The sequence below is a fragment of the Bos javanicus genome, chromosome 4, assembly GCF_032452875.1.
Source record: "Bos javanicus breed banteng chromosome 4, ARS-OSU_banteng_1.0, whole genome shotgun sequence".
Taxonomy (NCBI): Eukaryota; Metazoa; Chordata; class Mammalia; order Artiodactyla; family Bovidae; genus Bos; species Bos javanicus.
In genome coordinates, this window is record NC_083871.1 from 32,663,378 (window position 1) to 32,688,320 (window position 24,943).

Genomic DNA, 24,943 nt, shown 5'->3' on the forward strand with positions numbered 1-24,943 from the left:
CTCCCAGACCAAACCAACTAACTACCAGTGTTCCTGAACGGATAATTCACACTTATCAAAATTACTGCTGGAATAGTTGCTGTCCGAATGCTGTTAAAGAATGTTAAAATGGAGCTGCTTCAAAATATACATCAAGGTGGCTCAACAGCTTCACTTTAATATGGAATCCCAGACCTACAACAACACATGAACTGCAGTGGTGTGACTCACAAAAGCCTTTCAAAGTATGATGAAGATTGTGTCCCTCATGCTGACTGCCCAAATGAGGTACAGGTGCAAAAGCAACTAAGCTGCCATACTACAGGAAAGAAATGCAACCCCTTACAGGGAAAGCCCATCTCTCTGTAATTCCAAAATACACCTTTAAATCTTAGCTGGTAACTCACTCATTTCAAGCAGAACTCAAAACTCTGAACAAAGCATGCCCCTTGTTAGTTTATTATAATGGCGTTTGGCATGAACAGAGAATGTAAGTCATCCCACAAATCAAAAGGAAGCCAGAAACAGAAGCCAAGATTCTCAGTTCCCACTGGCTCCAGGCACATGTCATGTTTTCATAACGTCTTCCTTGTTATCACGGACAGACACACAGAAGCTACTTATCAAAATTTTTTTTAAAAATCTAATAAAGTGAGAAAGAAAAGCAAGAAATCTTCCTAACTTTCTCAAACTGTACTGAGAAAACAACATGAAATCAAGAAAAATCTCATTGGCTACAACCACTTAAGCAGTCATGCATTACTGATCTTAAACCCTGCATTGCAAAGATAACCTTTACCAGCCACAAAAGTTTCCTAACATTCAGAACCTTACGTCTACGAATGTGTGAGAAATTTCCCTAATGCACAAGATTCACCTGGACCACCACTGATAACCCAGGAGCATTCCTGTTAAAACACCTTGGGGCATATCCTATTAAAATATTTACCATTAAAAACAGCCTTTAATGTCCTGAGACACCAGGGTCTTATGCCCTGGTTAACTGGCATATGGCTACTCCTGGCACCATCCTCATCTATACTTAACCACTTTTATATAAAATGCAGCACTAGCTTTTACGTAGCCATTTAAAGTAAGATATATTTAAAACCCCAGTAACTTTTATACATGCTCTATCCCATTTATATGCTAAACACAAGATTCTAATATTGAAATAAGTTATCCATTTAATTTCCTTTCTTTAAAAATTATTGCAAGGAAGCAAAAAACAAAGATACTTGAGCTTAGGCACCACCGTTTATTTTAAAAGATCCTTCCTGGAAAAATATTAACTATAATATCCCACTATGTTTTCTTTTTTATTCAAATGTTTTTGGCTACATACAATTCTAATCAAGGTTAACAGCTAAAGCATGAGGAAGTTTAAGCTAGAAAAAGTTGGAAAATGTGACAATTTTCGTAATTTAAAAGTAGTGGAAACAAACCACCATCCTCTAAGTTCCCCAGTGTCAGCGACTTTCTTGTTCCCTCTCCCATGCCCAACAGCCCACAACATAACAAAAGGAAATCAGTGCTATTTACATAAATATATAGGGGCACATACAAGGTCCCACAAGACACCAGTGACTCTTCCAACCCAAAGTCAGCTATGGCCTTCCGAAGCCACGACAATTTTCACACCCACCTTTTCCCCCAGGGGTAGGGAGGGAAATTTTTTTAAAGTTTATACCTCCAGAGTGAAGCCAAGTCGTCCTGTGTTGTATCTGTCACATTTGGAACAAAAAGTGCAATACTATCACAGGTACTCTATGCAATGTTCTCTTCATTCTGAACGCAGAGGATCTCAAACTGAAGCACTGCTATAATCTCCCCCAACTGAGGGGTATCTGAATCCAGAAAAGCAACATTCCTTCCACATTCCCTTGAGACTTCAGTAATCAGGAACTAAGCTTGGTCTGAACCAAACTCTGCAAGGCCCCTTCCAGCAAGGGTCCGCCCACCTCTGCTCCCCGTCAGAATTTTGGCCAGCCTACCACACGTCACATCACATCACCCATTGGCCTGCTCCCCTATTTAGCTGGTACAAGCCCATTCATCCATCTCAGAGTGCTGCCATAAGCATTCTTCAGCCTAGGGCTCCCAACATGCCTTGCACAGCAGGTATAAAGGTCACTGTTGCACATGTGGGTGTGCCTGCCTCAGATGCCCACATGATGGGATGGAATGCAATGACTGCTAAGCACAAAGAACTCCACCCAGAAGTCCAGCAGGCTCACCAGCAAGGACTGGGCTTCAGTATTCAAGTCACTCTCATCAATACCACCTGACCACCCTCTAGGTGCTGGATATGTGGATCACCAAGGTGCCTTCTCTGCTCTCTCCCAAAGCCTATTCAGACAGTAGAACAGTCCAGATAAGGAAAACTGCAAAACCGTTTCAAGGGTCAGTTAAATCCAAATTGTAATAGAGGTTTCCAGCAAATCTCCCTGGGCAGAAAAATCAAGCTCCATTATTGGTTTTAACCACTTCAATACAAGCAAAGGGCTTCCTTGACGGCTCTCTTAATAAATCAGTAAAAAAAAAAAAAAAAAGTTGTCTCTAATGTACTCACTCCTATTTACTTTGCTAGTAACGCTGTATGGTTCAAAATCCTGAACATTTCAATGACTAATGAAAATCAGCTATAAAATTTAATCTACCAAGTTCATCAGTGGAAGCTTCTCCAGTTAATACTTGCTGCCACTAGAAACATTTTACTTTATGTGCTTTCTTCAATAGTTACTTGTTACTTTATGACAAAGAGGCTGCTAAGTATGTTTTTAGGTTGGGCAAAAGCCTTTAAGAATAAAAGCAGTCTATTACCAATGTTTTTAATTCCCTACACATGAGGAACAAACTCACACAAGGTTAGAGAAGAAAAATCAGGAGAATAAGACAAACTAATTGCATTCACAGGCAGGTCAATACATTTAAAGTTTAAATTTAGCAACTCCTGAATGTTAAAATGTCAGTTCTTCAACACAACTATTTGCCTATTTCTTATTCAACAGTTGAAGAAAATTAATAAGACACAGCGGCTAAACAAAAACCAATTAGAATTCACAGAATACGCTTACATTTTTTTCCAGTAAGGAAACAATTCAGACTATCTCTTTTAATTTTTCAACTGATATTAAACTGAGATCAATTTAGAGTTTTCACTACACACTGTATTGTTTTAGATGCTTTCAAAATTCCATTCTGCTATATAAAATAATTTGACCACTACCAAAATTCCCAGCTAGAACTAAATCACTTCCCAACTAATCCTAATGAAAATTAAGTATAGTACATGAAGATAAACCCACAAGAATCCCACAAGCTCGTGAACAAAAACACAGTTGGTGGAAATTATTTACCTGGAAGAAAACTCCATCTACAAACAGGCTTAAGATTGACCTATTGGGTAGCCAATTCTCCAAGTCAAGCACCAGGGAAATGCATGTCAAACCCTTTCAGCCCTCCAGCATACACACTCGCACCAATACCTAACCAGATGCTGCTCCCCCTCCGGCTGCTCTAGTTGAAATTAACTTCCAGTTTTCCGCTGGGTCACGGGTTGGGAGTGGGGGATGGGGGAAGGCAGAAACCCTAACCCCACTGGACAGAAGCCAGCAAGGCACAGGCCAACCCCAGTACCCACTGAGAGGAAGCAGGGCCTTTCCAACCGGAGTTAGAGAGCCGGGATCTGGCCTGCTCGGGAGAAAGGAGCCATTTCTCCAAAATAGTCCAGGGATTAAAAGTCTCCAAACGCTTTGTAAACTGACACACTACACATGCTTTCCAAAAAGTGCAACCCCCGCCCCCCCCACCCCGCCTTGTTGAGGAAGCAAAAATCTTCAACCTTCTCCATCTCTTGGTGGTTTATCTACAAGCCAAATATTTTTAAAATTGAGGAGCAGGGTAGGGGGGAGGCCGGGAGACAAAGGCGGGTTTGCAGAAAACCGTCTTACTCTGCAGGAACTGAAAGGCGCTTTGGGGCAGGAGAAACCCAGGCGTTCCCTCACGGGGAGCTCCCAGGGTAAAGGCAAATTCCTCTCCCCTCAGATGCGCGGACGGCCCCCCAAGACTCTTGCCCGCCACCGTGGGACAGAGAAGGGAAAGGCACGCCACACCCGCGCGCGGCCGCTGCTGCTTTCGCCTCTCCTATGGTTTAAGGGGGGAGGAGAGGGGGGGCGGTCACCCACTGCTTCCCAATTCCCACGGATGCCCAGAAACTGCCCTCGGAGACTCTTGATTTCCTGTTGCACCAACCTGACCTGTTCTCTGCCGGAGAACATTTAACCGAAAGAGCTTCCTTAAGCGACTTTATATACCAGTATAAACAATCCGGTGGCAGGGCCACAGACGAGCTGTCTATTCCTACAGAGCAGTGTGCACACACACACACACCTGCCAGAAACATAAATGCAAAAGAAAACGAGAAACGCCAAGCCACACAGCAACCCCAATAAGTGGAAAAGTTGTTTTCAGCTGTGTTCTCTCCTCCCAATGGCCGAGAAGGGAATCAATGAGGACATGCTAAGCAAGCTCACCTCTGCCTTTTGGGGACCGAGTGCTCAACTTCTATGAGTTTTCCGTGCAGTTCCACTTTACCTGCGGACACACAAGAGGTGCAGGACAGTTGGCCGAGTTGAGCGGCTCTCTGGGCCTTCTCAGACCCCGAGCGGCTCGAGGCCGAGACAGAAAGCGTCCCCGCGCGGGTGGGAAAAGAGGAATCAATGGGCAGAGGTCGGTAACACTCTCCCCGCCCCCCTCGGCCTTCCCCGCCCACGTCCCCCGAGACCCTAGCAGACAAACTCGGGGCAAAGGGCTGCGTGGGCTTTCCTCAGCTGGGGGCACCTAGGCCCTTCTCCCGGGGGTTTCGGCCCAGGCCCGCCGGGAACGGGCAGAGAGTGGCGGGAAAGGCTTAAGGACCGCCGGGCAGGCGCCGAGAGAGCGAACGTCCAGAGGCGCAGCTGGGCACCAGCGGAACCACGCGCGAGGGACGGCGTCCGCCACCCCGAAAGGCACGCGGCTCTGAGCGGGACCCGAGCGCATCCTTCCCCCGCGCGCGCCCGACCAGCCCGGAGGCCGCGGCCCGAAACCCGGCCTCGCATGGGGACGGGCTCCCAGGCGACCCCTGGTCGCCCGCGCCCACCTCCCCTGTAGCTCGTCAGACCCGGGAAGATGGAGCCCAGAACCCGGGGGTTGCCCTCGCCCGCCTCCCCGCAGGGTCGAGGGGAGCGCGGGGCCGCCCGTGCGCGGCACCAGCCCCGCGGCCTCGCTAGGCAGCGAGGTCCAGGCCACTTTGGAGTTCTCCCTCGGCCCAGCTCTGGGGGCGAGAGAGGAGGCAGCGAGTCCACCGCCAGAACCCCCCCGCCCCATACACACACACACACACACACACAGAGGGTAAGAAAGGAACGAGAATCGGGCGTTCGTTCCCGGCCCCCAAGGCCCGGCGTGCCGGAGCCTGGAGCACGCGCCTGGGCCCGGGCGGCGCGCGGGGCGAGCTTCCCCCCTCCCCGCTCCAGCACCCCAACCCCGGTCCCCGGCGCCGCACGGTGCCCCCGCTCCCCAAGCCCGAGCCGGGGTTTTCTGGACAGCGCGCTCGCCCTCCGCCCGCAGATCCGGGAGGGGGAGGGGAGCCGCGGGGCCGGGTAGGCGCCCCGACTGGGGGAAGGGCCCCGACTCGCGCGTGCGGGCGCCCGGGCCTCGGCTGCTCTCCACAGGCGCACCCGCACCCGCCCAGGCCGGGGCCCGGTGCGGACAGTACGGTGTGGGCTGCCGCGGGCCCGACCCCGGCAGGCCCGGCCCGGGGCCCACCTGAAAGCGCCTCGATGGCCTTGAGGGCCCAGCTGTCGTCCGGACAGTCCACGAACGCGTAGCCCGTCTTCACCAGGAAGGGTCCCGACACCGGGATCTTGGCGTCCTTGAAGACACTTTCTAGGTCCGAGGGGATGGCGTTCTCGCTGAGGTTTCCGATATACAGTTTGTTCATTGTGAAGAGTGGTTGTTGCTTTTAAGAAAAAAAAATTAGGAGAAAAACGAAAAATTAAAACCACCCACAGCGATGGATGGATCCGGCGAGTTCCCCTCCTCTTCTCGCCGTTAAAATACACAAACACAGTAAGAACCAAGGACAGGAACGAGAAGCGAAAAAAATCAGATCCGAGGGTTCCTGTTTTTTCCTTTTCTAGGTATTAAAAGAAAAAAGAAAAACCCTAGCGACAACCCAAACGCATCCAAGAGTCTTCCTAACTCGGAGGAGGAGGCGGGATTAGCGAGAAAAAGGAGGAGAGGAAGGAGGGGGGAAACTACTTTTTGTCTTTTCCTCCCCAAACCCTCTGGCATCGACCGACGGACTGTGAAAATATCACACTACGAGAGGGCAAGCGCCGCCTCCCCATAAAAAAAAAACCCAGAAGGGTGACTGGCAGGAGGGAGGGGAGAAGGGGTGGAGGGGAGGAAGGCGCAGGAGGCGGAAAAAATCCGCTCCGAGTGTCCGGCTTTTTGAATGAGCCACGTGTTCAAACTACAAATCAACGTCTCACGTGAGGAATCCCAGCGCCTCAATTTCAGTGGGTTTCGCAGGGAAAAAAAAAAAAAAAGAGCTAGCAAGAGGAGGAAGAGGGGGAGGGGTAACGAGATTGAGCGAAGGACCCTGCGCAGGGGCGGAGAAAGAGGGGCGGAAAATGCTAAAGAAGCCGCAGCCGGGGTCGCGGAGGGAAGCGCGGCTAGGGGAGCTGATGGTCATCACAGAGTTTAGAAAGGGTTATCTGGTCGGGGCGGATCCTCCAGGAGGGTAAAGGGGGCGGGAGGAATATTGATTTTTTTTTTTTAATGTGATTGGAGTGGGGGTGCTAACTAGGCAATCCCTCAGCTCTATTTACCCGAGTTTTAAAGACTCGATTTTTAAAAATAGGCAATCAAACAAAGCCAAAGAGTCACAATTCCGAACTCGCCTTGTGGCTTCGATGACAGAAGTGTAACCTCGGCAAACCGCGAGCACCTTTCCAGGGGTTGGCGGGGACGGAAACGCAGCGAGGGGGTGGGGGGGTGTGAGGGAGCCGGAGAGGCGGGCCGACGCGCCCCACCCTATGCACCCTTTGCTGGCGCGGGCACCGGCAAAGTGGGGCGGCCCCGAGCCAGGCCGGTGGGGGGATGGGAGCCCGCGGCGTCCTGGGCGGGTGTCTGGGCGACACCTCCTCCGCCTCCGCCTGCGCTCGCGGTGGCTTTGGGCTTCGCGTTTGCTATTGGTTGCGCGATTCAGAAAAGGCTCCGGGATCAATGAGGCCGGGGGCGGGCTTGGCCACCGGTGGGGGAGGGGAGCGCAGGGGCCGAGGTTTCTGGCGTTGGGATGGGGGCGTCCCGGGCCTCGGAGGCCGGAGCAGAAAAGTCAAAGTGGGAAAAGTCGGTATTTAAACGGAAACCATTTCTTCCTGTAGTTTCCAGAGGAGGAGGAAGAGGAGGAGTGGGGTAGGCTGGTACTTTTATTTAAAGAATTTTAGTTGGAGAACTTGGGACACTTAAAACAGGAACACCGCTGTGCGTTACCCCTAAGTGGTAACTTGCACTTGAAAAATTGCTTGAGTCTCTTTCTGCTGCTTTTCTGCCTGCATTTGGCCATTATAACCGTTCATAATTTCCCTTGTATGTAACTAGTACAATGGTGGGCGGTGGGGGAGGGTCTGGGCCCGATGGAGCCTTACAGGGCCAACGAAATGAGGACTGGAGACAAGGAACACGGAAATGAGTGCTGGGTTTCTTTTCGAAATCGCCAAGAGTCGTTTATTTTGTCCTCCACTCAAAGGCTTCATTTGCACCAGGATTCTTGTGGTATATTTTTAACAGGTATTCTATGGAAAAGAATGCTTATTTTTTTTTAATGATTGCAATTATATATATTAATAGGATGGAAATTTAAGCAGTCTTTATAATCACTTAATACTCTTATTATTAGAAAAATGTGTAGTAGAGAAAATACTGTTTACACTATATCATCAGTAATTATGATAATTGATAAAGTTCATTTCTTTTGGTCAAACCCATGCATTTAAAGATGTATGTTTTCCAACTGAAAGATGAATGGAAAATTATTTTTTCAATATGTGGGAATGGTTGTATGATATAAAGAGCATTTACATTTTTTCTTTTAAAAAGAACTTACAGTTTTGTGTTAAGAAACCGGAAGGTGTCAGATCATCCATTTTAAATGCAACTGTTCTTTCTAACAGGTTTTTCTTTCCTGCCAAGCTAATCCAACTTTTTAAACGTAAACTCACTTTCACAAATATTTTCATTCATGTTTAATTTAGTGAAATGTTTTTACTTTATGATATGGAGGGTGTAAACATGTTCCTCAGTGTTTACAACTGTATTATGAGCAGTATCTTCAAAGAACATTTAGGTGGTGAAATTTTAAATTTATGATTATAACTTTTTTAAAAAGCTTACTTATTTTTCCTTTTCATATTTTTGAAAAGAGAACCTTCATTCCAAGAAAGAAAAAAGCACATGTATTCTTTGTCATATTCAAAATGTAAATATTAAATTATAAGTTTTATTTACCTGTTGCATGTGATCAAAAGCTATAGAAATATACTTTTCATTCACTTAGTAATATTTGCTTTTCTTTAAATTTTATAAACTAGTCTGTTGATCATTTAAGTTTTAGTAATTTTTCATAAAAACAATTTTATATGTTCAGCATGCTTTCAAAAATCAATTGAATGGTGCCCTCTGGATTGTTGACTGTATTTGCTTTTACTAAAACTGAGACCTAAGAAAATATCTACTTCTAAAGCATGGGATAAAGTGTTTATTTTCCATAAATAGTAGTCCATGCCTGTCTTTCACTATCAAACAAATCTAACAGCTGGGATTTAAAACAAGTGTGTGCAGTTTTGATGAAATATGTTCCTGGGGCTCTTGTGAACTTAATGTGTGTATTATTATAACAAACTGGATACTCCGTCTAGGACCTTAAAAACATACACGAGTTACGTAAGTTCAGCCATCAAAAAGGGAGTTAAATATAGCCCACTCCACTTCGACTCGTCCATGCATTTGAGGAATCAGTAATATAATCAATGGCTGAGTAAAAAGACCATGGGTAATTGTATTTTTTTACTGACATTTCAAGTGTAAAAATACCTTCGGTGGATTTTCAAGAATGATTATAAGGTTAATCTAACTTCCAGTCTTAATGAGTGTCACAAGAAATTAACCGTGTGTATAGGCTACTCCAAGTTCTTTCTGAAGCAGCAGCAGCTCCTAGTAAATGTTGAGTCCACGAAGGACTCCCACCCATTGTATGTGCTCTGATGCGGTTGAGGCTTTCCAACTGCAGCCTATTTACCCTTTGGACAGCTGCACCTCCTCCTGATCTCCTGACCTGAAGGCAATAAAAATGTTTCTTATGGGTCAGTGTAATATTAAAGGAGAAAAGCCGTCTTTAGAAGGTCGGTTACCACTGCTGTACCTACAGGTTATGAGCGACGGCTTAGCAGATAGAGGAGGGGGAGAGGGCATTCTTGTTGCTAACCCTAATTCCCGGCTTCCTCTGAGACCAGCCCAGAGCCGAAGTCCTTAAGGCGGGTGGGCACGTAATGCCGCGTCGCCTGGGCCTCATAGAAGGTATTTTTTAACATACTCTTGCTCCTTCGAACAGCTCTCCTGGACTCTGATCTGTTAAAACCAGATGCATAATAATTAGCGGCAGCCTGGCTCTTCCCTCTCTTCGGAATATGCCTTCAGTGATTTTTATTTAAAATAAAAGATGGTGCCCTGAGAGATGTTTCCTTTCCCCCTGCGGTTCTGCCGGGAGAAACTGGGCGGGATCCTTGCAGCTCACACTCGGGAAGATCCTTCGTCGGCCGCTGCTCGCCTCGGAGGCCCTAGACCACCCGTCCGCCCTAGCCCCGCTGTGGGACAGGCGCCTTCTGGCTGCGTCTCGGATTCGGTCCCCGCGCGCGAAGCCGCGTGAACGCGTTAGACGTGGGGGCCCAGGCAGGGGAGCCTGTGTCCCCCTCGCCGCACTACCCGACCTGAGCACTTCCCTTGCCCGCCGGGGCGAACCTGGCAGCGTGTTTGGCGACCCTGCCGCACTTCCGGCCTGTTTAGTGTGTGCGAGGGGCTCATCGGAGCTGGGGGATGTTTGGTACCCACGGAGAAAAATCGCAAGGAGCAGTCGCTGAACCCTCTGCCTCTGGCCGGGGCGGGGCGGGGCAGTGAGAGGGGAGCGCTAGGCGCGCAAACGCGGCTCCGGGGAGGAGTTTCGCGCTCCTAGGGGCCGACTCGCCGAGCCCGAGTTAGAGCAGCCGGCTTGGAGAGAGACGCCGCCCCTGGCTGCGGAGGGGGTAGGGGGCTTCTCTCACCCGATTGGTGGACGGAGGGAGCCTATCACCGTCGGCTGCCGCCGCCGAAGCAGTTTGCTGGTTTCCATTCATTGGCCCCCGAGCCGCCCTTGGATTTCCATCTTTTGTGGCGCGAAAATAACCCTTTGCTCCCTCTTATTGGTTTTGTTCTTGTTGAGGGGTGAGATTGGCTTCCCCTCTTAGTACTCTCATTTTTCCTGCCCTTTAACTGTGAGTCCAGTCCTAACCCCCAAGGAGAAAAGAGGGAGATAACTGAGGAAGAATGAAAAATAGTTGTGCATGTGAATTCCGCCCCTGGGGTGACCGCGTGGTGCCCGCTGAGGCCCTTCCCTTCCCCCAACGTCCAGCGTCCGGAGGTCGTAGGTTTGCTCCTTGCTCCGCCACTGAAGCCACATCGTTTCCCTGCTCGACTCCACCGACGTTTTAGAATTTATATGTCTTTTTTAGTTAAATTAACAATACGTGTCCAGGTGCTTGATTTTTCCGGGGCTTCTAGAGAAATCTACGTATTCCGCCCCCTCATTTCCTAACCCCCTTTGTGGTCCACAGCGTTGTTTTACACAAAACCAAACAATCCCCTCCAAAAAAAGCAAACGAAAAATTCCTGGTAAAATCAACTCTACGGAGACCACGTTTTCGTTAAAGCTTCCCTAAGACTAAAGAGCTGAGACCGACCTTGAAGGATTAGCGATTTCTGTAGCTGAAATGTTCTAATTTTACTGACGTTTGGTGGAGACGGTGAGAAAAAATAAATATGAATTTATCTTGGAAAAGCACAGAACAAAAGAATGATCGTATTTAATTAGATTAAACGAAAAAGCTACCAGCAATAGTGATGTGTTCTAGGTAGTGGTGTGTTCGATACATTTGTAATTTATATATAAGTTGCTATTGGTCTCGAAAACAAATTGAAAATCAGAATTCTGATCATTACAGAAGAGGGAAGTATGAATTTGTTTGGTATATCTAATTCCATAACAGGCTTTTCAATTCTCTGATTATTTAAAGAAAAGGAAATGTATCAGAAATATAACAATAATTTGTTTACAGATAATTTTGTGGTTCTTTGTAAGTCTTGACAAAATACTTGATTTGGTTTAAAACTAGTAAAACGAAAATAACCTAGTAAATATTTTAAAACTTTGAGAGAATTGGCTGAAATCAGAGGGTTCAGATTTTTTTTCTATATTGTTAACTCTTAGCTAGTAGTCAAGTTACATCATCCTCTAAAGTTCATTTGGAAAAACTACTTAGTTCTGTATTTTTTTTTCCCTTTTAGTCTCTTAAAACTATCTAATTGAAGGAATATAAATATAAATTGTACATGGCAATTTATATTTTAAAGAGCAGCTCTTGAAAACAAATTTTTAAAACTGACTTATTAGTAAAGAAAAACTTTTAAAATGCATTTTGTTTACATTTTGTATGATTCAACAACATTTCACTAATGTGGTTAATACTTTTGAAGTTTTCGTGTAAAATTATTTCTCAGAAAGCAGAGTAACTTACAAATGGCTTACTTTGACTTGAAATTAAAGTTTAGAGACTAAATTAGAGTGTAAATACTGAAGATTACAGAGCTAATAATTTATATAAATCTTAAACAGCTAAGAAATTTAAAATATGAAGATACAATTATTTGTAAAATGACCCTAGATTTTGATTTATATATTGTGTAATTTTTATATTTTGAAAATGATACAGTAAATTTCAATTGTTAAAAAAAGTTCCAAAATAATCTGGACAAACCAAAACTCTAAAACCCGAGCTATTTTCAAATGTTTTCTCGAATTCAAAGATTTATATAACCAATATTTTATTTAAGAAAACTTTTTTCTGGTTAGAGAACTCTATTTCTTTTTTTAAATTTTCAATTATTAAGTCAGGAATTGGAATTTTCATCCATCTGGTAACTTAAAACATAATTGTTAAAGCAGTAGATAAATATGATTCCTTTTATTGCAATTATATTCTTGTTTTACTGCTTCACGTGAGTGAAACTTAAAAAAAAATATTCATTTATTATTACTACTCTAGGGGGTAAGGGGATGAAACTTTTAGTGAAAAGACTCTTTGGCAATTGATGTGTATATAAGCTTTTGCAGACCAGCCATAGGAAACAAAGAAGATAGGCTTTTGTTTGTTGGGGGAGGGGTATAGGGAGGCTGAGAAGACTTGGATATTTAAACTTGTTTCTTGGTTGCAACTCATTTATCCTGCAGGTTTTCCTGCTAAGGGTGTAAGATGGTAGTAGAGAGAAAATGTATTGACTAATGGAGTAAAATGGGACAGTAATCCAAGCATGAAATCCCACTGGAGAGAACAATAAAGAGCCTCCTCTCCCCACTAAAATAATCCAAAAGCAAAGCACATGCTGAGGTTATAACTAGTTCTCAGCATTTTCTAACACATTTAAAAGACACATCTTAGGTTACCATTTTCACATTGGGACCCTTTGTTTTCCTGACATTATTTTCCAGAATCCCATTCAAAGAAGAAGAAAAATAAAAAGGGATTATAGTTCCCTTAATGAAACAGCAGATTTCATGACATGTATATACAAATCAGCTTTAGAGATAAATTGATGAAGCCCTCATGCTGTCTATAAATCAAAAGTTAATTTTAAGATTTAATAAGGCAGAGTATATTTATAAGTTCCTTACTTGCAGGAATGATGTCAGATCATTATCATTTACACTTTGAGTCTTTAAAATTCATTCTTTCTTGAGTTCACTTTACATTTTGATCCTGAGCTTTTCTAGCAGGATGATTCCAGCTTTAAAGATGGAAGCAGCAGGCTAGGTGAAGATTTTATTATTATTTCAAAACATCTCAGCTAAAATTCATCAGAATCTGAGAACATAAGATACAGCAGGGGTGGGGGGACAAAAAACAATACCTAGTCTAAGGGTTTTATGAAAATTGTCACTATAAAGATTTGTCTTAAAGTTCATGCCTAACTCTTTTGTTGAAACATTTAGTTCTTTTTTGTAGTAGGTTGTTTAAACATACAAAAGTTGGTAGTATTCTTTGTTGCTTTTCTCAAATGACGTATTTACTGATCAATTATTTTTTAAACTAATAGTTCTATGCCTTCTCAAAGGCAAGATTTTGCTTTAACTGAGGTTTAAATTTAATATCAGTAATTGAAACTGTTTGAAATAATTACCCCTTATTTAATTTTGGTTTGGTTTGTGCCAGTCATTGAAGTAATTTTTCTATTTTTTAAGTTATTTTTCTTTGTAAACTATTCCTATCTTATTGTAATCTAAAAGTATTTTTCCAAGACTTGGAGAAAAATTTAAATATAACTAAATCTTATTCTGTAAAATATTGTTAAGACATAAAAATGTGTATAATTTGATACAAGAAACATATTACTATTAAATATTTTCCATTAAGCTACCATAACTGAATGGTTCCTCTTTTTAATTCTAACCCATTCTAATTCTAATCCAGCTATCAAAAATTTAATTCATAAAAAGGACACTAACAAAGGTCATAAAAAACAACAAAAAATCAATTTTGTTATATAAAAAAAGTATGATTTCTGTTATACTGTTAACTAACATTTTGTTCTGAGACAAGTAAATACTGAATGATATCACCATCTTTTGCTTTCGTTTGTTGAAAATTGCCCAGAATTTTGCTCCTTGATTCTGGTACCATATGCCTTATGGTAATTCATTTGCTTTTGCATTTCTTTCCTACCAAGATTCAAATGCCATTTTTTGGTTTTGACTTAAATGAATAGCCATGCATAAAAAGCCACATAAAAATTTTCTAAAATTTTGGTGTAGTATACTATAGATGCTCATCTCTGGCAATCGTAGAGATATATTCCAATTTTATTTTAATCCACAGCTGATATCATGACTTGCAGATTAAATTGAATTTTGTTTTAAAAATTAATAACAACAAAAAAAGTTGAGAAAGTGTTTAAATCCAATTAGACAACAGGGTTAAAAGGTGACATTACTCTTTCCCCTCAATATCAACAAATCTTCCAGTTGAGGGCAGTTTTGTCGGGTATGGAAGGTATGGAATGCAGTCAGTGTGTGCAGTTGGACAGGAGAACATATGTACATATTCCTGCTGAGAAGTTCTTTGTAGAGATTTGTGGAGTAAAGCAAGATAGAACTTGTGTTCAGTTCTCAAGTTGCAGGTTAAAAGAAGCAAGGTAAGCACTGTTTTACTAAGTTTTGTCTTTAACCATCAGAATACTTCAGTATGATGCTTTTAACAGTGGGAAGAGAAGAGTAATAATACAGACTGAACTGGAATTAGGATGTCATTAGTACATCAACATTAGAATTGTTTGGAATTTTGAAATTGGAAATTTGAAAATTCCAAGTATGTTTGGAATTTTCTGTTTTTCTTTGCCTTATTACCTATTTTTTAAAAACTATTATACCTAGTTTAAAAATATCAAATAACATTATTAAAACATACATGTAATGAATGTTTAAACTTATAGAATAATATCACATTTTTTAAATGATAGATGTTCAATTTACTGAAATAATATTATCACAGATCCTTTCTGTCAGATTATTCTACCACTTCCTCTGTGCATATGATCCATATATGGAGGGTTCATTTTAATCTGAGGTAATAGCATTATTTGAGAAAATATCCCTAATTTTAGAAAAAAGCCAAAGGTATGATGTGCTGTTACTGTGAAAACAACAATGTGTTTTGAAACCTATAGAGAGGAAATTCAGATTTTAAGTGAATTTTTACTTTATTATTTACTGCATTTTGTCTATTTATTGAGGAATAGGGAAACAGATTAAACTATAATGTTTAATCTTCAGGGCCGACCACCAATAAAGTTTTTAGTGGCTATAAATAAAGTATGTTGTTTCAATCAATGATAGCCCCTTCCTATTACTATTCTCAGAAAAGTTTCTCTTTCCTTGATTATTAAATATCCCTAAATTATTTCTTTACAAAGTAGGGGGAAACTCATGTTACAGTAGGGTAACCAAATATTTTTAACACTTTGAGCTTTTGACAGATGAAGAATGACCACTGCTTTTTAAATAAAATAGTGTCTTTTGTTGTCATAAGTGATGTATTTATTTTCTTTCCTTATCTCTATCAATGTTCTGCTAATACAGTAATAAGCTGAATTTACTCTCAGATGTGATAGTTAATGGAAATAAATATATTACAGCCAAAGTGCAGAGAAAATATATAAGCAAGAAAAAGATCAAAATCAGCATGTCTTGATTAAGCTAAAAATTAAAGTATCTTCCCACAAACAAACCCAGTGATCAAGCTTATAGTTTTTATTATTTAAAGTTTGTAACAGTTAAAATTTGAGTGTATTGTTGGTTTGCAGTTATTACTAATCATGAGTAGAATCTCTTCAAAAGTTTGTGGTTTTATTTAATGTAACTTTATGTGATATAAAAATCAATTACTTTAAAAAAAATTTTTTTTCATATTTCCTTGCAATAAATTTGAAAACATGAAAGTTAAGCTGAATACTACTATTTTGTTAAAATCTATAATCTGTGGATTAAAATATGGTCTTTTCCATCTAATTTTTCCCTGAAAACTCAAAATATAACCTATTAAAAACCAGGAGATGTAATGGCATCTACAAGCCCATGGAACAGGTTTTGCTGATTTTTTTTTTTTAAATAACCTTGCAGGTAACTTACAGATATTAGAGAATTTGATTTATGTATATGCAACTAATTGAAAGTTGGACATTTAAACAGAAATGCATTTTGAAAACAATATAATTTAAGCAAATTGCTGCTGAGTGGCATTACCAAAGTGATTATGCAATGTAAAATGAGGTTATATACTGGATTTTAAATTCCACTATGAATATACCAATATAAATATGCAAATTATTGTTTTCAAAAGCCCAGGCTAAATGAATGTAACCTCAAAAAAGCAGACTCTGTGGTGTAAAGGGAAGTCAAAATGTTTGAAGCATTTTAGCAGGAAAAGGCTGTGTGAACCGGAAGATATCTAGATTCACTATAGCAGATAGTAAGTTAGGATATCTCTAAAATGTAATTTTGGTAGTTAAAATTTGGTCTTTGGATATGTAAACTCTTAGCACTTTTTTATTTAATGGAAACAGAGATTGAGGCAATTCATATTAGAACTTAGTCCTAAAAGATCCAAAGTGGGAATATAGCCTTTTATATATTCCAGATTCTTAGATGTTTGAATAAAGAAGTTTGGACTTTCCGTTTGTGTCGTTAATTAGGGAATTGTGCAGAGTATCTTCTCTCTTACATGTCTTTCAGTTGAACTTGTTTCATTATAAAACAATTCTAAAATTTGAGGACTGGGAATACTTTTAGAGATCTGCTAGATTTTCCTTTTACATGTGAGGAAATTGAGGCCAGAGGAGGTCAAAGCAGGCAGACACCCAGCTAGTTTGGTGGCAGGGCAGAGGTGTGTTTATCACTGAATGAAACCACATGACAGTCCTAAGTGGAAGGTGGTAAAAATGCTTTTTCCAAATTTTGGTGATAAGAAAACCCAAGGTGAGGTTTGTCCAGACCCAGTATCATTACTTTAAAAACAACAAACAAACAAACACCTGCATTTATTGAGATCAGAAGTTCTGCAATGTCATTAAAAGGGAAAAGATTGAAGGCAGAAGAGACCTTGGAAAAAAAAAAAGTTACCTGATTCATCTCAGTCACTTTACCCAGGATCTCATTTAAACCATCCCAAACAAGTAAACAAGTTTAGTGTGAAAAGCTGATAAGGAAGAAGATTTTTCTTCTCTCAAAAGCTTGACTCAAGGCCCAGCCATATCAGAACCTTCAGGAGCCAAGAAATCTGTATTCACAGCCGCCTTACACACTCTCAGCAGCAAGCTAAGAAATCGCTCCTCATATCAAACTTTAAAAATGGTATGTTGGGATTTAGTCCAAATGAGCGATAGTTTTTCATTGGGTTTGAATTTTATTTTCTTTTGCTTTAGTGAAATTTCAGAGGGTCGGGGGCGGGGAGTGTGTATATATATACACACATGCATCTGTTTGTATGTATCTCCCCCATGGTGTAGTTCAGACTTTCCTTATCTCCTGCAGGATGCAGAACAACTGGCAGAAACCCACCCTGCCCCTAGCTCTTTTCTTATTCACTCACACCAGGACAGAGTGGTGGTACTGGCCATAATGCCTTCGAGTTTCCCACCCCTCACTAGACATGAGCCACAACCTTTTCTCAGAGCTCAAAGTCCTTGGCTGTACCTTTGAATTAAAAGCTACACTTAAGGAACTTCTTATACCTGTAAGTCTGTTGATCTTCAGAAACCATGGATGCCACAGAGGAGTCTGTTTTCTCTGTGTTGCTGACCCTGCTGTGACCCTGGGTCGGTTTTTTTTTTTTTTTTTTTTTTACCTCCTTGGTCTTGTTTCCACAGTTGTAAAGAGAGTTAAACTATTTATACCATCCTTTGCCTTTTTCACAACAGAACACTTAGGAGGCTTTCTACAAATATTTGTGGTATTTTGTTTTCAGAAAAAGGACTAAGGTTGGAAATATCAATGAAATTATCGGACCACTTCAGAAAGTTCTATCAAATGCAAGGGGGGAAGGGATTATTGCTTGACACTGGAAAATAATGGAGATTTTGTGTGTATGTAACTAGTATCAGAGAAAAGAAAACTTATTTAAATACCTCAGCTAAATAGGAGTTGGTAGTGAAAGCAGAATACAAATGAAAAACTATCCTCTATAAAGGAATTCCTTACTGATGCCAACCACCATCACAAGCCAGTGTCTTGACCAGAGATTGTATGAAATTTGTCTCAAATCTCCAAGTAAACCAATTTATTTCCATAAATGGATTTCTTCTGTTAGAGCCTCATGCTTCATATGAACTTAGATGAGAAATTATTACCATCATACAGAGTTTATAGGTAAAAGAGAATTAACAAGGAGAAGCAAAACATCAAAATTTTGGAACTGATGAATCAAATATCAAATTACTGGATGATGTATCAGTCAGTATGAATGTTTACTAATAACTACATTTTGCCTTTAAATTAATTTTCTGACTGCTTCCCGTAGATTACTAAAGAGTGTATCAACTTGGTTATTATCATTTTATAGAAACAGAGATAATTAGAACAAAAACTGGAGCCTTTTGAGACCAATTGGAAAATATACTAGACCAAACTAAAGGGAAACAAAATATCTTTAGGTTTAGACCATGTACATTGAATTCAAAGAATTTAAAGTGCTCAGTTATAATGTCCATGTTTATTTCTGTTCCTGGTGGTTTCTTGAAATATTTTGTAGGAATTAGAAAAAGAGAGAGACGTAAAAATTTCATTTGTGCTAAGGTGACTATCCCTGAATTGGCTTTTCTTCCTCTAGACTGAAAATGTTCATTTGAGCAACACTTTCAAGAGAAGTTTTTCCTAAAATTAAAGAACTTCAGCATAGTTGCTCCCTCATGTTAAACAGCTTTAGGAGTGGTGACTTGAAAAGCTGGCAAGAATAGTGAGATTAGCAGGGCTCTAAGAGAAAAGAAAAGATCCTGCAGATGATTCTTTATTTTCAGTATTTGAAATGAGTACCATGATAAGATGCAGCTTTAATACTTTGTGATTAGGAGTATCCCTGTGCATTCTATCTGTTTAATTCATCCTCATAAAATGAAGAAGAGAAAAGCTCAGTGGAACAAACTGAGTGATTTTGGAGCCATTTCTATTCGTCACTTATTTAAAATAATAAGTTCCAAAGCAAACAAAAAGTAATTTATTGGAAATTATTGTGCTTTTCCCCTATGATATTTCAAATTTTTTCAGAGACTTAAAATTTTTAGAATCCATGCAAATTGAGAATATATTTTGTTAACAAAAATTTTGTAATATGAAAGTAGATGAAGACTCTCATTGATAATCGCAGAGAAGATTATTTAGCTTATTTAGTTTATACCTCCAGTTCTTACCAAAATAAAGCTTTTTAACCTGGCCCTGCAACTTTGAAGTTATTTATAATGTAAATATAGAAGATATTTTTACTTTATAAAATTTCTGTTCCACTGCAATAATTTATATTTTTAACATGGAAAGTCCTTATGGTCTAAAATCAGAACGAATAATGTTTGAAAACAAAGAAGCCAATCAAATTTGGGTTGATTTTTCCTTCTACCTCTTGTGCTGTTGCGTTTTTCATGTTGAAAATCTTTCATGCTGATGACACATTCAAAAGTAGACACACTGTACTTTACATTTTAAGCTTACCTCATTTTACTTTGTTCTTTTTATTTTGTAATGTAGTGAAATAATTATGTACCACTTATTCATAGCTTAGACTACACATGTAGGCTGGTCTCAACTAAGTCATTATTTTCCATGAATCCTGTGATTCTTGACACTAGAAATAACCTCTCACTCCTCTGATGTTAGGGTTTTGAAATGTGAATTTGACATAGCACTTTTTATATTGTAAGAAATTTATCATTAAAATTTTTTATACTTATGTCCTCTATCGTTGTAAACTGATTAGCAAGTCTGATTTATCCTTGTAAATAAAGTAAACTCCAAGTTTGCAGAGGTGTTTTGTTCGATTTGGTTAGGTCTATGTTGGTTATTGCTAATTTCCCAATACCTAAAATTATGCTTGACACATAGTATATACTCAATAAGTATTTGTTGAATGAATGAATGCATGATACTGTCTAACATCCAGCCTTTTATGAAGCAAGTCTTCAGTTTAAGTTGTAGAACATAGAAATGCTGGGGTTTGGGGGTACAGATTCACACTATTCTACCGTCTAAAAGACATGTGGTAACCCTGTTTCAAAGAAAAAAACTAGTTACTTCGGGGATTGAGCATATAGACTAACTGCAACAAAATAAATCAAAACTATTTAAGTTTCCAGTTTTGTGAGGTGCTGAAGAATCTGATTAGCTCTATTATCAGTACAATCACATCAGATAGAGCCTCATAAACTTTAATCACTTCATGCACAGACTAACTTCTAAAAAGTAATAGAGAGCAGAACTGAATTCAGAGGAAACTTTTGAGACTTAGTTGTATGAATGATTTTTGTGGCATTTGGCAACTTACGTTGAGTAAGTATAAGGTTTTTATGATACAATCCTATTTGAAGAGAAGAAATCATTTTTTAAAAATTGTCCAGAAAAAGAACCAGTCTATGATCAAAAGCTCTAAATTATTACACAGTCATTTTCACGTTAAAAAAGTAAAGTTGTCTAGAACCTCATACAGATTATCACATGGGATTCTGGAAAGTTACTGTGAAGTCTTCCCCTTCTACTTTGAAATAACTAGTTTTTCAGGTATGGAAATCTATGCTTTGATTTTTATGGAATCCTTAACTTTTATCATTTCATGATGGGCAATATCAAACAGTTAGCATTATCCAAAATGTAGTAGTACAAAGCCATATGGTTTTATTATGTGGTTAGCTAACAAAAATTGTTTATAGAATCACTAGATTCTGAAAATAATGAATCTAGTGATACGTTTTTCTGTAAAGACTTTCACGTATTGGGTATATTTTGAACTGAACTTATTCATGTCTACAATTCTTCCTTTAATATATGTTGTATGTGTGTGTGCTCAGTCATGTCTGACTCTTTGCCATCCCCAAGGACTGTAGCCTGCCAAACTCCTCTGTCCATGGAATCTTCCAGGCAAGAATACTGGAGTGGGTTGCCATTTCCTTCTCCAGGGGATGTTCCTGACCCAGGGATTGAACCCGGGTCTCTTACTTACATCTCCTGCATAGGCAGATGGATTCTTTACCACTGCGCCACCTGGGAAACCCTAATCAGTGTCATCAAAAAACATTTGGCATAGTAGTGCTTTCTTATTTATTCAACAAATATTTGAGCCCCTAAAGGTGTAAGACATTGTGGAGGGCAGAAATTGATAATGTGAGATGTGGTCCTTTCTCATTCTGGAGGAGGAGCATATAAATGCCATTCATACAGCCCTTAGAAAGGTCAGTGACATACTCCAAAAGCCCTTAACTTTCTTTAATGGCCCATAAAGATTGTTTTTAGGAATTCTTGCAAACCCTTCTTGAATATATCTAAATATGAAATATCAAACTACCTTCAGAAAACAATGACTATTAAATAAACTAAAAAAATTTTTTTTCTCAGAAGTTTTTTGGTTCATCATGTCCTAACAGAGACTGGCAGTAGAGGTAAGAAGAAACTCACTGCTGTTGCTGCTGCTGCCGCTAAGTCGCTTCAGTCGTGTCCGACCCTATGAGACCCCATAGACTGCAGCCCACCAGGCTCCCCCGTCCCTGGGATTCTCCAGGCAAGAACACTGGAGTGGGTTGCCATTTCCTTCTCCAATGCATGAAAGTGAAAGTCAAAGTGAAGTCGTGTCCGACTCTAGCAACCCCATGGACTGTAGCCTACCAGGCTCCTCCGTCCATGGGATTTTCTAGGCAAAAGTACTGGAGTGGGGTGCCATTGCCTTCTCCGAAGAAACTCACTACCTACCCTCTAAAGAACTTTGTTTTTTCCAAAGATCTCTCAAAAGTGAAAGTACACTTTCTAAATACCAAACAAATTCACACTCATTCCACCAGTCCTTTCAGCAATTTTTGAACCCTAATCATATAACCTCTTATTTTAATGTTCTAGTTTATAGTGTCCTGGTTCTTTCAGTCTAGGATCTTAAGATACTCATTGATGGCTATCTTTGATTATTTATTGCCTTTTTCTAGACTTACGTCTTCCTTTCGTTGTTTACAGAACAATAGTCAACATCCAGGCAGGGGTTCACTATAATTTCATGAAAGGAGAATTTCTGTTTTTTCATCTTGCTTTAGTAATGTGCGAGTATACCCCAGAGTGGATAGATTTCAGGCTTCTTGGACCTGCATCTTGGGTACACACTAACTTCTCAGTCTCTTTCTGAGGTATTGGTTATTGCTTGGATCAGAGCTCCTCATTTTTCCTCTTACACTGAAGCTTATTTTGTACTCTTTATGTTCTTTTTTTAAAGTCTTTATTGCTTCTGTTTTATATTTTGGGTTTTTTTGCCTTGAGGCATGTGGGATCTTAGTTCCCTGACCAGGAACTTCCCCCTGCATTGGAAGAGGAAGTCTTAACCACTGGACCACCAGGGAAATCCCTGCAGCCCTCCAGGCTCCTCTGTCCATAGAATTCTCCAGCAAGAATACTGGAGTGGGTAGCTGTTCCCTTCCCCAGGGGATCTTCCAAACCCAGGGATCAAACCCAGGTCTCCTGAACTGCAGGCAGGCTTTTTACCATCTGAGCCACCAGGGAAGCTGGTGAGTCAGAAGACACATTTATAGGAATGGATGGAGGAAAAGAAATAACTGTAAACCAGTGTGTTAATGTGGTGAAAAAAAATCATCAGCCCTGTTCTATCCCACAGATGATACTGTTTGCTGTTGTTGTTGTTGTTTAGTCGTGCCCGACTCTTGTGACCTCACGACCTGTAGCCTGCCAGGCTCCTCTGTCCATGGGTTTTCCCAGGTAAGAATACTAGAGTGGGTTGCCATTCCCTTTTCCAGGGGATCTTCCCAAACTAGGGATCGAACCCCTGTCTGCTGCATTGGCAGGCAGATTCTTTGCCGCAGAGCCACCGGGTAAGCCAAGGATACTCTTACCTACTAAAGATGAACGTATCAGGTTCATCTCAGTGGTGTCACACGCAAGCTTAACCTTATAATTTTATCTAGCTGTTCCCTGGACTAAGTGATGTTTAAAGCCCTTTTGAACTCTAGTATTTTACTAAGTCTCCTGAAACAGTTAATTGCTACCCAAGGCTGACTTTCCTTATAGCTTATTTGTTGCTGTATAGTATTTAAATACTCTCTAGAGAAACTGTTATCACAAGAATACTGGAGTGGGTTGCCATTTCCTCCTCCAAGGGATATTCCTGACCCGGGGATTGAACCCACGTCTCTTGTGTCTCCTTCAGTGCAGACAGATTCTTTATCCGCTGAGCCATCAAGGAAGCAAAGGGAAGCATTACAGCCAACACAGAGACAATTCAGTTGATTTTTGTGGGAACAAATGCAGAATACACAAGAGGATAATAATTTCCATCTAGAGAGTTGTCATCATAGCAGAATTCATTTTTTGAAAAACCTCACTTATAAATAAGGGTGAGAGGAAGAGGGAGTGAGCTTTTGTCCCCCAGGCACCAGCCTTTAGAAATTCTAGCATCACTTTAAAAAAATTAACCATTTGACCATTAACCACTTTGTATTAAAATGTACAATTCAGTGACGTTTACTACATTATGTAGTTATGTGACCTTCCCATTACTTAGTTTTAGAACCTTCTCCTCACTCCAAGAAGAAACCTGACCTAACACTACTTTTAAGAACCGAGGGAGCCAACATTTCACAGACCCTTGGTCGTCATTTGCTCTTTTGGTTCTACTATATATAAAATTTTTTTTTTCTTGTTTTTGTTTTTTGTATTTTTTCTTTTTTTTGGAGATATGATCAGCTGCTCTCCCGAAATAGAGCATGACTTTATACATACAGAAACTTGTACATTACCCTCTTTTTTTTTTTTTCTTCCATATAAAATTAAACATGAGTTCTACCCAAACTTTAGTACTCAACTTCACCTTCTGTAGGCTGAAGCTATTAAGATTCAAGAAACAAAGACTAATTAAATTCATACCTTAAATAGACAAAGTATTAAATAATGAGAGAGTTCAATCTAAAGTCAATATATTGTCTATTATGTGATGGTTTTATCTGGTGATCTTTACAATTTTTTTAGACTATTCTGTTTATATAGTACACAATTTGCTACTAGTTGCACTTCTCTCACACTATGAGACCATAATTTGTTTTCTAAAGGATTAATCTGTTGAAAAAGATTTTATACCTACTTGCATTATAGTTAGCTAAGTGAAATTCCTTGTGCTAGCCAGGAATGGTAATTCACACCACATATGCTCTAGAAGGGCTTCCCTGGTGGCTCAAATAGTAAAGAGTCTGCCTGCAATGCAAAAGACCCTGGTTCAATAAGATCCCCTGGAGAATGGAATGGCTACCCACTCCTGTATTCTTGCCTGGGAAATCTCATGGACAGAGGAGCCTGGTGGGCTATAGTCCATGGGGTGGCAAAGAGACATGACAGAGAGACTAATACTTCCACTTCACACGTGCTACACAAATGCTCTTTGAAGAACTGGGTTAGTCATCGCCTTTTTGTTTTACTTTTTTTTCCTTTCCTTTTTTGCTGCTGAAAACTGGGATTATTTTTACTTTCAAAGCTAAGGTTTTTTTCCGGTTTTTTAAAAAAAATTATAATTATGGTTTAGCCACAGTTGTCTCCTTTTTAAGTTATAGGTTGGAAACATTTCAATTTTTATTTAAATAAATTTGTACTTATACAAACTTTGAATAGTACAGTGAATCCATATACCTTTTTGATTTGTGTGTGTATATATATATATATGCACACACATTGGTTTTTTTGTATGAATTATTTGAAAAAGGCTTCAGTCATCTTGACGCTTCACCCTTTCAATCTGGACCTTCTAAGAATAATAATATTCTCCCTTAGAATCGTTATGCTATTTTTCACAGCTAAGAAAATTAACATTCATTCAATCATATTAGC

The 24,943-nt window shown here is 40.2% G+C and overlaps 1 protein-coding gene across 2 annotated transcripts in view; it reads right to left on the minus strand.

Annotated features, from left to right (window-relative positions):
* The window catches only part of IGF2BP3 (insulin like growth factor 2 mRNA binding protein 3), a 145,011-nt gene extending 138,224 nt beyond the window's left edge, over nt 1-6,787 (minus strand). Inside the window, exons 1-2 of one of the 2 annotated variants that reach the window (XM_061413705.1) lie at nt 5,788-6,783; nt 4,515-4,575 (exon numbers count right to left, since the gene is read on the minus strand). In XM_061413705.1, the coding sequence (XP_061269689.1) occupies nt 4,515-4,575; nt 5,788-5,962 (236 nt within the window). In that variant the 5' untranslated portion in view covers nt 5,963-6,783. Of the gene's footprint in view, nt 1-4,514; nt 4,576-5,787 lie in introns of both variants that reach the window. The other variant, XM_061413704.1, reaches the window with a different exon arrangement.
* Between the last annotated feature and the right edge of the window lie 18,156 nt (nt 6,788-24,943).